Raw genomic sequence first — 16,579 nt, 5'->3', positions numbered from 1 at the left:
GCGACTTATACTTGCTTGAGACTTTATGGTATGGGACTTGAGACTTGCTTGTGACTTGAACATGTGTGACTTAGTCCTGTCTCTGCCAAAAACTCTTTACATCTATGGTTAATACTGTTCTTATACTGTAAATGAAGCCAAGGCAAAAATAACTGTGATAATGTAATGTTTTGTGGCTGAATTCATAAGAAATGCTGGTTGAACTGCTGCAAAGTCCTTTTTAGGTGTGAATGGATTATTAAACCAAAGACAATCAAAAGCAGACAATGCCTTAGAGTGCTTGTTAACCCTCTTTTTGAAGTTCACGTCACCAAGCTTTAGGTTAGGACCATGTTACAGTAGGGATCTTTTTCATGGAATTAATTTAGAGAAATGGGACCATTAATGCAGCTATGCTTTCATCAAAATTCCTCTTCAGCACAAAGTAAGGTTTGAAACATCTGTCCACAGCTTTGTAAATATGCATGGCTTATTTATGCTGAATGTCATTTTCTCAGTTTCTGAATGTTTTTGTGTCATCTTCCCTGTTTTCTTCACTGCCAGTGGCTCTTTGATAACGTGTGGCAAATGTTTGTGTGAGGAAGTGAGAACTACATTTCCTGTGCCCCATTTTAAAGTTCTTGCTTTATCTCAGGGGTTGCTCATCTTCGAACTCTTTCCTCTGGTCTGTTTCAAAGATTTTAATGCAGTGATATTGTGTTTCTCATTATGGGAATGGTACCATCATTATTGAGTCTCTCCATACCTACCATAAGCAATACGGCAACTCGAGGACAGTAATGTAACAATGCCAGTAATGTGAATGGCCTAAAATGTTGCTGAATCTTTTAAGAGAAGGATGAATAGTTTTTAAAGGACTCTTAACAATGTTTATTCCCTGATTGTGGACTGATGATGTCTACGAATCTGAGCTGGTTTGAAGTATAGTCAGTTAATCATTTTTATAGTTAGGGATGTTATCAATACCTTACATTTCCTGCAGTTGTGAGTTATATCAGTTTGTTTCTTACTCTGACATTTACATAGGCACGTCTTTACTGAACACTCTAATTTATTTTTGCATTATTCATATTGTATGTTATTTTTTGCACCCTGCATAGAGTTTTTGAATAAAGGTCTGTTACTTGTCTCATTAATTCACATTTGGACTTCTTTAACAATATATTTTTAGCTATTAAATATACAGAGAAACCTGGACAGGTTTGTATGAAAAAATTAATAAAAATGTAGTGAAGTAAAATCTTTTTTTCCGCTTAAACATATTTAATCAGATTCGGAAATTGTTCTTTTTTAAGCAAATGTCTATGTATCTATTAAATTATTACATTTGCTTGTGCAGACGTTGGGTGTTAAAAAAAGCATAATACTTTGATTTTAACTACGAATACAAAAATTCCAAGTAATTAAAAGAGGAAATTAAGTTATTTAACCATTTTTACCGGGTATTTAAACTATCCACTGCCTTTCGTGAATAAGAATTTATCCACTGGTTACACGAATTACCGTAATCACTCTATTACACGGGCTCTGATTTATGAACTTCCAAGTGCCAACATCTATATTTAATTTAGCCTCTGCATAAAGAAACGAAACAGATCGTTTTAACGTGTATTCTGTCTTCAAATTCTTCCATTTAAATCTTTAATAATTATATAGTTCTGAACTGTACGAATTCTGCGAAATGTTAAGGTTTCATCTAAACTAACGCCTCTATATTTGGGTCGTTACGGTAGGAATCGCTGACGCCTACTGGAAGTGATTCTCTACAAACCTGTTTGCTTTTGCCATTGACTTTTACACTCATTCATCAGCTCAACTGAAAGTTAACGTGTGATCCACGGGTCTCCAAGTGTTGAAATATGTCTGCGGTTATTAGAAAGATCATTCACACTGCAGCAGCTCCTGCCGCGATCGGGCCTTACAGGTGATTATTAGTTAGTTCCTCAATAATAAACGCACACGTGACATGCTCGCTCTAGCATATGGAAAATAGGAAAATTACCCATAGACTGTAAAAAAAGAGTTGTACCTAAATCACCGACAGTTATGAATGTTATGTCAGAGCAACAAAAGGCCTGACATAAGTTGCAGTGCAATATTTGTTCGGGGCGTGTCTTTAGACAGCACACTCGGCAACTTTGTGCTTTAGACTTCTGTGCAAATTTTCATATACGGTTTAGTCGAGATGTCTTCTGTTCATAGAAAATTCCCATATACAGCTAAAGCCCCTGTTAGACAGGGCATATACAGGTAAGATTCTTGTCAACCAGCTTTAATGTTAGAACACATTTAGATTCCAAACTTTCTTAAATTGTATAATTGGGATTGTATTATGCATGCATTATAATCTGATTTTGGAAGTGAATTCAGTATTTGCAAAAAAAAAAGCATCAGTTTTTTTTATCATTATTATTATTATATTTTTTTTTTTGCATATAATAACTTGAATGTCTTTACAATGGGGGTGTTTATGTTTCGACCAATAGACAGTAAGAGGAGGTGTCAAGTTCATTGATTTGACCTGAGGTCAACCTGCTTTTTTTCTTGTTTGGCATTTCTGGCACATTTATATATCACCAAGGCAGCACTTGTTTGATCAAAAATACAGTAAAAAAAAACAGTAATATTGTTTTCTATTTTTAATTTATTTAAATTTTCTATTTTAAAATATTGTTATTATACTTTATAAACACATGATCACAGAAATCATTCTTAATATGCTGATTTGGTGCTAAATTATTAATAATGGTTCTTTTAGTTATCAATGTTGAAAACGGCTTAATATTTATTGTTGAAACCATAATACTTTTTTTTTTTACAGGATTCTTTGATGAATAAAATGTTCAAAATAAGTTCAGTCACTTGGGTTAAATATAATGCATCCTTGCTGAATAAAAGTATTAATTGATTGAGGTTGTTTTATTTTATCTAACTTACTCCAAGCTTTTGAAAAGTTTCCACAAAAATATTCTGCAGCACAACAGTTTTAAACATTGGTAATAAGAAGTAAAATAATCTTATTTATTCCAAACTTCTGACAATACATTTCACTTTATGATCAACTGACACAACATTCAAACAAGCATGAATCAAGAGATTTGATGTGTGTGGTGACCGGCGACGATCTTTAGTTTCAACTTCATTATATAACTTTCTGAACTAGTCTTGTATTAGACACATATTAACTTGGACTGTGATCTCAAGCTGAACTTATATGTGATCTTGGTGTTCTCTAATGCTACAGTGTGATATCTTATCTATCTATCTATATAATATCCAGCATCCAGTTTAAAATTAATAATATCCAAACTATATTAAAATAAGATCAAATAAACTTGATAGTTATTACTGCAGTGTACTGGTTATACCAGCAGAAGGCAGTGGAGGACAACATCAATGAGAGTAAACATCCCTTTTCCTTTCCAAAGTCAGAGTTCACTGTTAATTCACATTTTAAATGATGTGGCTTCTATATTCAGCCAGGCTGTTTTGGTGGACCGCACAATGTACATCTCAGGCCAGCTGGGAATGGATGTAGCATCAGGACAGTTGGTGGCAGGAGGAGTGCAGGCTCAGGCCAAACAGGTGACAGAACGCAGCACCCATAAATAGTTAACATTTAGATTAACATAGTTTGGAATAAATTAATCGCTTACAACACGTATTAGAGTCCATTTTGATTTCATGCTGACTTTAATACACAAAGTGACATGTTTTATTACACAAAGTAGTAATTTTCACTAAAATGGGACACAGTGCATGTTTTAGTGTGTTTTTCCGTACAACTTTACAGGCACTCATTAACATGGGGGAGATTCTGAAAGCTGCTGGGTGTGGATATGAAAACGGTACGTCATCAAGCATCCCCTACATGTCAGTTCTTTCATGCAAGTTTTCAGGCATTTCAAGCTGATTTTTCCTGTTTTTTGTTGTTGTTTTTTTTACAGTTGTCAAGGCCACAGTATTATTGGTAGACATTAATGACTTCAACAACGTCAATGATGTTTACAAGCAGTGTGAGTATGAATGAGAGCCACAAAGGCATAATTCACCTCAAAGTGCCCCTAAACATACAACCATAAGATTCTTAAGAAAATCTCTTGGGAATGTTATTAATGTATAATGTGTTCATTCTAAAAATGTGTGTGTCCTTAAAAGATGTGTTAAATCAAGTCATTCTATATAGATCAGTGGTTAAATTAGATCAGGGGGTTAATAAAGGCCTTCTAAAGAGATTCTTCTGAAGTGTTGCTAATACAACTCATTGTGTTTCTCCCTAAACATTTACATTTAGTCCTGAAATGTTCTTTACTTGATCCTAAAATAGTCTTAAATTGACCTACATAAAACCTGCAAAAACCCCAAATAAGGCCTTAATCAGCATTAAAATGTTTAAAATCCACTATTTAAAGGTCTTAAAAATGCAACCACCAAACTGACACAGCAATAAAGACTTTAAATCACTCTGTTATTGTAAATATATTTACATTTGTATCCCCATATAAAAATGTATTTGTATTATTATTATATTTTCAGTCCAATATTTATATTACATAATACATTTTCTTTTTAAATTATTCTTAAAAAAAACATAATGCACTCTTTTGAGAGGGTGATTTTATTTGTTCCCATTGAAGCCAATGGAAAGGATGTGCCAGTCTTACAATAGTTTCGTGAAGGTATTAAAAATGGCAATAAAAAGCACTATATTGGAAGTGTTGATACCTGATATAGATACGCTGGGTGTCATTTGTTTGGAGATTAAAACCAAGCATGACTTTAGTCAACATAACTTCCCTAAAAACCCTTCACTTCCCCTCCTGTACACTGGCGGTATGCATTAGGCAAGTTATTGATTATTCAGATGTTACACAATGATGTGTCTGTGCAGCCCTTCGGTATTTCCTCTTTAATACAACGCTGATGGGTAATCCTATCCTGTCTGCGTGTAAAGAGATACAGTGCAACTCTGTGAAACGAAAGCCTCCTACGAGGACAACCCATCATCACTGCCTCCAACCTCACAGAACTTTCCATGATGTGACATGCAAACCTACAGTGTTAACAAATACTCAGATTGATGTAACTTATGATGCAATTAATAATTCATATAAACACAGGGATAAAGGCCTGTTCACACCTAGAATAACTATGGCGATTTGCATGCACACCAGCGTAAGATATCGTTCTGTTTATTAGAAGCGCATGCTCCAGTTTAGTCATCTGCGTGAGCGTTTTAAAGCAGGATGGATTCTGATTGGCTGTGAATGTTTTTGTCATTCGTCAGCTGGGGGGAAAAACATCACTGAAAGTGATTCTAGTTGCAGTTTTGGTGTGAACTCTGCTGTTCTTTTACATTCAGAACGCTTTTTAGAACACTTTCTTATCGTTTGCTGGTGTGAACGGGCTTTACAACGCTGTTTTCCATGTCACAAGAACTGCAGTCAACCATGTAAGATGGTGCTTTAGATAGGATAATAGCTTATTGACACAAGGTGTCAAGTTTAACCTCTCTGGCAGTTTTGTTCATCTTTGTCATCAGTAAAGAACCATAGTCTGACTCTTTTTTTCTTTGTCTTAGTTTTCAAGAGCAATTTCCCAGCTAGAGCTGCCTATCAAGTATCTGCGCTGCCCAGAGTAAGTATTAAGTGCAGGTTAGTTAGTGGTGTTTGCTAAAGCAACCAGCTAACTACACACTACCGTGGGCTCAGTAAGATTTTTAAAAGAAATACTTTAATTCAATTGGTCAAAAGTGACAGCATCGACTTTTACAATGTTACAAAATATTTTCATTTCAAATGAATGCTGTTCTTTTGAACTTTCTATTCAGCAAAGAATCCTGAAATCCTAAAATTCACATTTTTCACAAAAATATTAAGTAGCACAACTGTTTTCAACATTGATAATAAATGTTTCTTGAGCAGCAAATCAGCATATTAGAATGATTTCTGAAGGATCATATGACACTGTAAACACTGTAAATTCAGCTTTGCCATATAAATTAAATGAAATTATATTAAAATAGAAAACAATCATTTTAAACTTTAATATTAGTTCACAAAATTACAGTTTTACTGTATTTTTGATCAAATAGATGCAGCCTTGGTGAGGATAATAGGCTTCTTTAAAAAACATTTGGGGGAAAAACAGGCTTTTGAACAGTAGTGTCAAAATATAATATTTTACATGTAACCCATCCAACACTGATCTATGGATATGAATGATACCACAAATCATATTCCGTTCTAATTCTGTTTTTAAGTGATCAACTCACTAAAAGGGAGAAAATCCCATAAACTTTCATTGAAGGAAGGACCTGCGACATATGTAGAAACCAGAATATCATTTAGACTTAAGGTGAGCTCTTTTTAATTGAGCCAGTGAGCAACCACATAGCTACACCCTGGCAACCACCCTTGCATCATTTCAGTGACTTTTACATGGCCACCACCAGTCAAATTTTCTTCTGAAAACGTACAAATCTAGTTGATTATAGTATTATAATCTATTAAGATACACTGCAATAAAATATATTATTTGTATTCATACCTCAATTTAATTTCACTTTGTTTTACAGGGGGGGCTTGTTGAGATTGAGGCCATCGCTGTGTTGGGACCCATCACAGACGCCTCCTGACTATATGACCCCAGCATGCATCACAAATTGTAAATATAGTTTTATAGAGACTGCATCCAAGATTACAAAAGAAATCACAAATAAAGCATTCCTTTCCATGGGCAATATCTTCTTTTGCATTCTTGCTAATATTATCATGATATTGAAATTAAACTATTACTTTGTGAATTTACTGTGGATCTTTCATCATTAAATACACTTAATCTATAATAGCAACCATTCAAAACACAGTTCAAGTTAAACTTTATTTTTAAACTCCTACTAATCTGTCATTATCCCGCCACATATTACATTTCCTCCATTTGCAAAGTTCAGTTCAATCTTTAGGAAAACATGTAATAAATTTGCATGTAATAAATAAAACAAATAAAGACCTATTTTTAAAATATTTTTTTCCATTGTCAGAGTAACTGTATAACATGCATGGATTTTACTGGTCACTGTAATAGTTCAGTGGAATGCATTATAATTATATAAATATCACATTTATTTTCATAATTTTCTTTGGCTTTTTCACATCTTTATCTTGGGGTGAAGCCACTAAGAAGAGGCACTAGTATGAAATATTAACAATTGAAATCTCTAACTTAAGTCAGCCATTATTATTTACTTTGTGTTCTTAGTCTATGTATATAAAGACAGGCACAGAGTCTTTGAAGACCAGTTGGTCTATTTCTTGGCAACGAACAAGCAATAATAACAAATAAACTAATGTTCTATTGTATTTTTAAACCATTCATGTGAAATCCTTATTTTATTGTGGTTGAATCTGGATTCTGTAGTAACTGTGTCAATTGTTGCACACTTAACTATCTTCACCAGAGGCTGAAAGAGATGAAGTGGTATGGGAAATCAATCAGATAAGACATTTATTCTCAAGAGATACTTAAATGTTTATGTCTGTGTTGAATTACTGTATATTACCCTACTTACCAGGTGGTTCCTCTGGTGGAGAGGAATCTGCCTGGTCCTCAGTTGTGTTTTCTGTGGAAATATAAATTAATCTAATTAATTTATTGATTTAGGCTGTAAAACTCACATGATAAATAAAATAAACCGAAATTGTTTTACACATTATATTATAAATGTAGCTGTTTTCCGAGACCATTTGGCGATTGTTTCTTTTCAGGACTTTTTCTAAAAGTTTTAAACTCTTTTTATTATTTCTTGCTGCATTCTGGTATGTATTCTGTTCTGTGGGTAGTCATTATGTATTTGTCAATGTCAACCTTTTTCCACATTGCAGCCAAGATATTTGCATTTTGCATCGGTGGATAAAATGTCATTCACATTTGAAATTCAGATAATGAGGCATGTTGTGGCCCTCACCACCATTAGGATTTGACCAAAATAACTATGGATAAAGATGAAAAGAATGCATACATTTTTATTCAATTATTTATTGGACAGGTTTTCAACCCCCTGAGACTTAAAAAAAATGGGTTGCCAAGATGATTTAGGAAAATGTGATTTTAATCAATATAAATATTATATATTGTGGGTAATGCTCATGCTCAGGTAGGCCGTGGCATTTAAACAATTGGCGCTAAGTGGCCTAAAGTGTGCCAAGAAAACATCCCCCACAACATTACACCACCACCAGCAGCCTGCACAGTGGTAACAAGGCATGGTGGATCCATGTTCTCATTCTGTTTACGCCAAATTCTGACTCTACCATCTGAATGTCTCAACAGAAATCAAGACTCATCAGACAGGGCAACATTTTTCCAGTCTTCAACTGTACAATTTTGGTGAGCTCTTGCAAATTGCAGCCTCTTTTTTCCTATTTGTAGTGGAGATGAGTGGTACCCGGTGGAGTCTTCTGCTGTTGTAGCCCATCCGCCTCAAAGTTGTGCATGTTGTGGCTTCACAAATGCTTTGCTGCATACCTTGGTTGTAACGAGTGGTTATTTCAGTCAAAGTTGCTCTTCTATCAACTTGAATCAGTTGGCCCATTCTCCTCTGACCTCTAGCATCAACAAGGCTTTTCCCTTTTCACACCATTCTTTGTAAACCCTAGAAATAGTTGTGTGTGAAAATCCCAGTAACTGATCAGATTGAGAAATAACCAGACCGGCCCGTCTTGCACCAAAAACATGACCCTTTTTTCACATTCTGACATTCAAGCCACGTTTACACAAAGCTGGGTATTTAGCAAAACGAATATTTTTTTCCCCCTCTCCATTTTCAAAAATAACATCGTTCACACACCCGCATAAATACGCCATCATAACTATGCCAAACCTATGGGCGGCAGTGTAGGAGAAGGATAAAGCCATGCAAGCCAATCAGAATCCTCAGAATCAACAATAGAGAACCTAAAACGCCGTTTCTCCCAGTTCACACGACAACACATAACCGGCGTTCTCAGAAATCTCCACTTTGGGCGGAGTTTTTAGAAATAATCGTTTTCAGTGATAAAAACGGGGTTTTCATGTCAACGACAGGCCAATCTGCAGGGAAATATCTGCGTTTTCCCTTTGTGTAAACGGGGCCTCAGTTTGGAGTTCAGGAGATTGTCTTGAACAGGACCACACCCCTAAATGCATTGAAGCAACTGCCATGTGATTGGTTGATTAGGTAATTGCATTAATGAGAAATTGAACAGGTGTTCCTAATAATCCTTTAGTTGAGTGTATCAGTGTGTATATAACAAAGTTCAAGACTCAGAGGTGGGACCAGCAATAACTTAAATTACAAAATAAACAAACAACAAAGCAAAAGTAAGTAAGGAAAGTATATTTATAAGAAAGTAAGGCCTGGCAAGTACCAAAATGAGTGGCTTACTGCTCTTAAACGGTCAAATACACAAAATGATGTCAAAATACCTGTCTTGGCGAGTATTCAGTTAAACGTAGTCAGTTTTGGAACGTAACTAGTTGAAAAATGTAAATGTAATGTAAAAATGTAGTTGAAATGTAACAGTATTTTGGATCTGTGAATAAGCTCAGGGAGTATACTAAGTGAATATTTAATGAGTACAATGGTAATTTCTCGCGCAGAATGGAAAGCACAGGATTGGGGGATATCAAAGGCAGCAAAGGATAGATGCTGCCTTCAAAAATAGATCAAATTAAGGTATCTCAGGAGACAGAAAGTGAAACTAACACTGCATTCAGACGTGCCTTGATGCCTTCTGACCTTTGAAGGCAGAATTTATCAGTTTTCAGACAGCCATTTGTAAGGCTTAACTTAATTTGTGCATGTAAATGGTTGTATATATGCTACTGTATGGGTCGTGTCAATTTAAAAAAGAAAAAAGGTTGCTCATAAAAAAAGTTTAAAACCCACTGATTTATTGCATATTCACAATCACAAAATGAATCTTGTCGGTCTAAATGAAACCTGGCTTTAGTTGCCAAGATCCTATCGTTTCCTTCTCAAGGTTTAGTTCTCCTATCCTTTGTTAGTCAAGCAGATGGAAGAATATTTGTATGATAGAAACCCTCAGTTCGGTAACCAAAGTGAAACTAAGCAGGGCACTGTTATACTCCTTGGTCATGGAACAGTTAGTAGGACACTTGTCAGGTAACTAGAGTTAAACAAACACATTATTACCAATTTAAACCACTACTATCACCTTTAACTTGAAGTGTTAAGTTAATGAATGTAAAAGTTATTTCAGGAAGTCTTCATTGCCAAAAGAGAATGTGCAAGGTGTTTTGCATCAAGAGATACGTCCCTGGTAACTAGCTAAACCATTTGCATACACAAGCACAGAACACAAGGTATAATGTATCTTGATCTTGAGAAGAATTCGTTTAAGGACCCGTTTTTTATGACACTTCACTCACTGAAAATGACAGAAAAGTGACTTTAGTCTTGCCTAAAATTTTGGAACGTACCACTTGGTGCTGGTGCTGGTTCTTCAGTATTTTCAGCTGTCATGGAGGGGTTGGATTCAGCAGGTTCAGACATGATGGCCTCAGCAGCAGCTGCTTCTGGTTCACTGTGAGCTACTGCAGCTGTAGAGCTCTGTATTTCCTCTGAGTGAACAGGAGCAGCACTGGATGTCTGTGGAGACTCCTCGGCCTGGGTTTGGTCTGGAATGGTCTCACAGTCTGCTGCAGGACCACCATTTTCATTACTTGTCCCTTAGAGATCAAGACAAATATTTTAACCAAGTTTATAAGAATAATAAAACATGACTACTTGAAATAAAATAAACATTAACACAAAGAATTAAATGAAAGACCTTAACTTGTTTTAATTCATCTAACGTTAGTTGCCGAGTAGCTAAGTTAGGTTTGGGAATCGAAACGCTGGAATCGGATACTTAGGCTCAATCCCAATTCACCCCTTGGCCCTACCCCTCCGTTTTGTCCAGATTCTTGTTGAAAACGAGGGGTAGGGCGAAGGGTTAGGCCCTCAAAACGGAGATTTTTCAGAGGCACACTCCAAACGGAGGGCTACGAGAAAGTTCACAGAATGCATCGCAAATCACCGGCGAGATGGCTTCGCTAACGGTTAACATTTTAAATTAAGCGCCAGATGCCATGCACTTTATTTACGCTTATAATAATACTATAGTCATTTAAAGTCCCCGTGAACCGGAAGTTGCAAACGATTTTTCTCCAGTGCTGTGACGTATTTCCAAGTGAAACGGAATATTGAACAGAGGGCAGGGTTTTACTCTAGCGCTCCTCCTCTCCATCTCTCGCTCATAGCAAACTAACGGCTTGAGGGGAGTGGTTAAGCGTTTCCCCACCCAAGTTGTGAAACCTACGTCATCAGAAAAAGAAACCGTTCCAGACCGGAAGTAACTTTTCAGATTTTGATTAAAGATTACTAAGGTAAAACATTTTTTTAATATATATTCACTTGCACGGATTAATTCTTCACCACAAGACTAGTAATATGCGCTAACAAAGTAAATAGGTTCAATTTTGATTTCACGGGGACTTTAAATTAAGAAATTGTATAGTAAATTACATTTCCGAATCAGAAAAGACATAAATTTCGAGGAAGGAATGTTATAATCACCATGTTTCCTCAAAGTCATGGAGAAATCCTAAAAACTCTGTAACGGCAGAGCCATCGCCGACGACTGATGACGTTTCATGTTCATGACGGGCTGTTCCATTTCGTAGGGGAATATTTCAACCCCCTGGCCCTTGTAACTCTGTTTTAAGGGCCATGGGGTACACTCGAAAACAAGGGGTATGGCCCGAATGAATCATGAATCAGATACTTGTTATTTCTATTCTGCTTATCGAATCCTGTGAGTACATTTTAATCTTGTTTTAAACCATTCAAGCGCAAGAAGACGCGAAAGAAAACAATTCGGCAATGGGCTCTATGCACGGTGGTATTTCCGGTGAAGCATTAGGGATGCTCGATAACTTCCGCCGATAGTAGAGTCCAATGCATTACAGAGAATTTATATTTTTAATTTTATACTCCATGGTTATACTAAAGAAACGTTAGTCACAAAAACAGATAAAACAGACACCCCTCGTTGTGTGTATGCTTCTTTAAAATTATATTAAATAAATATAACTATATATAAAATTACATCTAAACGTATGTACGTTTCATTTCAAAGACTGGAGGACAATAAATTTTGAAGACTCTGCCATAATCCCGTTTTCCTCCGATTTAATCTCCACAACCGGAAATGGACGAGCATCCTTGCGTCAAATGCGGAATTTATATAGCCCATTGGTTCTCACGCAGTTTTCTGTGCTGGGAACATACAGAGTGCGCGCACAGAAAGCTGCATCTCAAATAGTGCACAAAAACTGAATTGAGTTCTCTTGAGTCTTCTTGCGCTTCAATGGACAAATACACACAATTAAGTCAAAATATCCTCATAAACACAGTCGGTTATGTTTTTAGTGAAAATAAACAGTTGATAAAGCCTAATAAGCCTGCTGTCAGCTGTGCCATTGCTGATAATCAAACAGCAAAAGAAAAATAAAATCACTCATCATGACTGACACTAGCGTAGGAACCGGGGGGACGTGTCCCCCCTCAATATTGAAAAATGCGGCATGTGTCCCACCCCAAAATATTCATACCTAACTTACCACAGGAACAAAAACTGTACATTTGGAACTTTTATTTTTAAAGCGCGACAAAGAAGAGATCCAGTTTTGCCAGCAAGTCAAACCCAGAGTGATAGTTAGGTTAAACCCTTAAACCCGGTTAAACCTTCCCATTGATTCTGATTTCTCAGTTTTGTCATTATTTTAGCAAATAATTTATTTTTATATATTTTGAGATGGTTTGTTTTAAGAAGTTTCAAAGAGTTAGAAAAAGAGTAAAGTAAAAGTTAAAACTTTTTTATTTAAGTAGGCATCTATTTTTTTTAAAAGTGTTTATTTTGTATTAACACTGTATTCATTTATAATGTATCATCATTGCGTGCCATTTGTGTCAATAATCGTCAAGCACAGGTGACTTCGTGTAGTGGGAGGGGGCCTCAAATCCAATTCAGCTTAGGGCCCCCAAAAGGCTCAGACCGCCACATCACATCATGTACCACATCACCAAACTGTATGTTACTATTATAGTGATGGGATAGATGTTGATTCATAGTTGCCAATATGTCCCCTCAATGTCAAAGACATTCCTACGCCCTTGATGACTTAATAACTTTTGTTACTTTAATAAGGATTAATCTTTATCGTATTTAGAAAAAGAAAACTGCAGTGTTGTTTTACATTTGATTTTAATTTCTGAACGTAGTAGAATTTATTTTGTTCTTATTGTATTACTGACTGTACACTTGTCCTTATAATGTTTCAAATTTATATTAGTTAGTCTAGTTTTCTGCTGATTTATTTTTAATGGTATTTAGTTGCATCAGAATAAATATGTTTGATATCTAAATGTTTGAATTCTTTTTTTTACCATATTTGAATGGAAACTAGGAATCAGTAAGATTTGGAATCGATGCGCAGAATTGGAATTGGAATCATTAAAATTCAAAGAATACCCAACATTTTGTCATTTTATTTTAGTTTAATTTGAAGTAATCAAATAACTAAGACTAAATAAAACTTACAACTTTGTAAAAACTATAGACAAAAAAAACTATAAAAAAACACTAACAAAATTCCTAAAACTTTAAAATTAAAATATAAAACATCTAATTGAAAATATTAACAAAAGCCATAATAGTATATCTATAATAGTATATCAATATAATGGTACATCTATGATACTAAAATCACACTGATTTTTCATTAAAAAAATCTAAAATAATATTAATAATGGTTTAAAAAATATATAAGTGGTTTAAAAAATAGAAGTGTTTTTTTTTCACTATTACTTTCTTCATATTATCGATCACATACATTTTGTTTAGGCATATTAAATAAAGTACAACTAGGCCTGCATAGAATCTGACAACAAAATTCCATTGAAAACTCCAAAAATTTCCATATTCAAACGTCATACATTCCTTATGTGTCACCAAACAGAATTATAATTTTTTTTTCAGATGAGTTACCACAACACATCACACATCTCAATTTTAATATTTAAAAAAAATAGACACCTCAATTTAAATGTATTTAAAATGCTTTCATCTTCCAAACAAGTTCAGTATACTAAGCTCTGTTCAACGCATTTTACTATATTTAAATAATTTCCACAGTTCACATTTCATTAACAGAAATATGAAACGCATCTGTTATGTCATTTCTCTCTTCTCTTCTGTGTATCAAGTGTCGATAAGGTACAAGACAACATTTTATAAGCCTTCTTTAAATTCAACAGTAACCCTCCAAAAGCCTGGTCTGTTATTGAAGCTGCACTGTTAATAGTTAAATGAAAATGAAATAAACACATTGACATCCTGGTTAAATAAATGAAAACTAATGTAACAACAGGTGCTGAAGAAAATGGATGTATTAAAGCTATCAAAGGTTTATGACATCATCAGCCATCTGTGATCTAAAGTACACAACATTTACATGAAACCTTCTCAGATCCAGGATGTAACCATTAGCAGGGTGGCATGCATCACCACCCCCGAAGGAGCACCTGAGGTGTGGAGGACCTCCTCTGATCACCAGAATGTTTTTCCTCAAATTCCAAGAAATCACCATTGCAACAGTGTGATGGTTCAAGAAACAAACACAGCAACAAAACAAAATACAAATTTCCCTAATTTGTTTGACAAATTGAATTCAATACAACTCAATTCAAAATTCTATTCAAATGCAGTTGTTATTTGTATATCACTGTTTAAACACGTATCAGTTGATGAATGCTCACGAGATTGCAATCATCATCAAAATTTTGTTAAAAGGAATTGTAATAAAGGAAAGAGTTTAATGAGTAACCGTAAGCAATTATTTTAAGCATTTCACCATTTATAATCACATTTACTGAAGTGTGAAATTTTGTTCCTCTAGATACTCAATGCAACAGTTTGCGATTAGGTAAAAACACTTTAAATAAAAACATCTATCAGATGCTAAATATAAATGTAATACATGGTAGTTAAAATAAATTAAAATAAAATAACTGTATACTGTACATCACAGTGTTCATGTAAATAATTTTAAAGCCAGTTATTAAGATGCTATTTGAAATGATCACCTTAGCCATAAAACATCATTTTTCTTGTAACTTTCATTTAAAGTCTAATAGTTTAGGATCTGGGCATGGCGTTTAACCTTAGTTTCCTCCATGGGGACTTCCAATGTAATGGATACTGTAAGTTTCTCATAAGTTTCTTATGAGAGACTCTGGAGTCAAGTAGATCTAAACTGCATGTTGGGCTGATGACAGTATTCTGGATAGGGATCTTGGGTGCCTTACACAAAGGTTGAGGGTTCAATTTCAAGTTAGGTTGACCCAGGGTCCGAAAAGTAAGTAATACCAAATTTACACTGCAAAGGTGGCTTAGAAGCACTTCTGAAGTGGCATTACAATTGAAGATTGTAATCTTCCTCTCATTTAATGATCTACAATACATTTTAGCATTATCAAAATGTACACTAAATACCAGAAATTCTTCCTTCTCATCATGAAACACCTTGCAAATCGACAATATCTGACAAAATATTGCACAAATATGAGTTTCGGGGCTGTATAATCTTACCTGATGTGTTCCCATCATGTTTGGTGTTGGGTCGTGTTGTGTCTTGAGCTGTGGTCTGAGTGCTGGAAGTGCATCCCATCGTGTCTTCCTCTGACAGGACAAGAGTGAGTGAAGCCAAGAACTTTGTTGAGTGTTGTCGTTCCCAGCGGCGCGCATCTACTTCAAGTGCAGGAAGACTGCGCTAATTTAAAGCGCACTCGATATAGACAGACATTCCCTAACCAGGTAACACATTGGGTGAGTGTGTGGGAATGACAGTCATATGCAAACCAGCCCTTATTCTCTCGTAGCAGGTTACGGTTCAATGCTTAAACAGCAGTGAACTCCTAGTCTTAGTTCTCTGTTAAAAAACATGTATTTTTGTTAAGAAATGGTTGGTTATGTGACACTTTATGTGTTCTAAAAACCAAAATATCGGTTTAAATCTGTTACCATCTGTTAAATGAGAGCGAAAATGAACTCTTAACTTAAAACGTGACATCACTTAGTCCATGTGTAATGATTTTGGCGACATCCACAGGTGACTTCTGGAGTAGCACTGGCCAACTCTAACTTGTACAACATCTTGATACAATGAATACTCCTACCTTCCATATCTAAATCTACAACTATGGATGATGTCAGTGCACAAGACCCTATCAACTTTATGAACTTCTAAACCTATAACCACTGAAGGTAAAGAGACACATGTTGATGAATGCACGTATCTTTTGTACAAGCTGAAGTAAATAATATATTGAATTTGCACAGTTTTCATGCACATAAATACAACACACCACCATGGTAATGCAACACTAAAATAATGCAATACACTTTATCCAGCCTACAGCATAAGTTGTAACAAAAGACCCCTAAAGGGTTTTAATGTAAAATACCATTGTCAC

General features: G+C 35.2%; 2 protein-coding genes across 4 annotated transcripts; one reads left to right on the top strand and one right to left on the bottom strand.

Moving 5' to 3' along the window:
• The first annotated feature begins 1,748 nt into the window (after nucleotides 1-1,748).
• Nucleotides 1,749-6,805, top strand: rida (reactive intermediate imine deaminase A). Of its 3 annotated transcripts, none has more exons than XM_039680996.2 (6): nucleotides 1,757-1,924; nucleotides 3,480-3,585; nucleotides 3,794-3,848; nucleotides 3,948-4,016; nucleotides 5,582-5,637; nucleotides 6,578-6,805. In XM_039680996.2, the coding sequence occupies exons 1-6, from the start codon at nucleotides 1,860-1,862 to the stop codon at nucleotides 6,635-6,637; spliced, it is 411 nt and encodes a 136-aa protein (XP_039536930.1). In that variant the 5' UTR covers nucleotides 1,757-1,859; the 3' UTR covers nucleotides 6,638-6,805. The 3 variants fall into 3 exon arrangements, with proteins under 3 accessions (XP_039536932.1, XP_039536930.1, XP_039536931.1); XM_039680997.2 differs by lacking the exon at nucleotides 1,757-1,924 and adding an exon at nucleotides 2,113-2,250; XM_039680998.2 differs by lacking the exon at nucleotides 3,948-4,016 and having other exon boundaries at nucleotides 1,749-1,924; nucleotides 6,578-6,744.
• Nucleotides 6,806-6,863: 58 nt separating this feature from the next.
• Nucleotides 6,864-15,958, bottom strand: LOC120485306 (uncharacterized). Its single transcript, XM_039680999.2, has 4 exons — nucleotides 15,696-15,958; nucleotides 10,483-10,731; nucleotides 7,571-7,621; nucleotides 6,864-7,462 (listed from the first exon to the last, which is right to left on the bottom strand). Exons 1-4 carry the CDS (start codon nucleotides 15,772-15,774, stop codon nucleotides 7,443-7,445), a joined length of 399 nt encoding a protein of 132 aa, XP_039536933.1. The 5' UTR covers nucleotides 15,775-15,958; the 3' UTR covers nucleotides 6,864-7,442.
• Nucleotides 15,959-16,579: the final 621 nt, after the last annotated feature.

This window comes from Pimephales promelas, chromosome 18, assembly GCF_988280905.1.
Source record: "Pimephales promelas chromosome 18, fPimPro1.hap1.1, whole genome shotgun sequence".
In the NCBI taxonomy this organism is placed as follows: Eukaryota; Metazoa; Chordata; class Actinopteri; order Cypriniformes; family Leuciscidae; genus Pimephales; species Pimephales promelas.
Note: the sequence above shows the minus strand (reverse complement) of the source record. Positions and strands in the feature narration are given on the sequence as shown.

Coding starts and splice junctions, on each gene's coding strand:
- rida (XM_039680996.2), top strand. CDS start 1,860: ATGTCTGCGGTTATTAGAAAGATCATTCACACTGCAGCAGCTCCTGCC. Junction 1,925..3,479: donor GCCGCGATCGGGCCTTACAG/GTGATTATTAGT, acceptor TTCTATATTCAG/CCAGGCTGTTTTGGTGGACC. Junction 3,586..3,793: donor TGCAGGCTCAGGCCAAACAG/GTGACAGAACGC, acceptor ACAACTTTACAG/GCACTCATTAACATGGGGGA.
- LOC120485306 (XM_039680999.2), bottom strand. CDS start 15,774: ATGGGATGCACTTCCAGCACTCAGACCACAGCTCAAGACACAACACGA. Junction 10,732..15,695: donor ACATGATGGGAACACATCAG/GTAAGATTATAC, acceptor TTGATCTCTAAG/GGACAAGTAATGAAAATGGT. Junction 7,463..7,570: donor TCCACCAGAGGAACCACCTG/GTAAGTAGGGTA, acceptor CATCTCTTTCAG/CCTCTGGTGAAGATAGTTAA.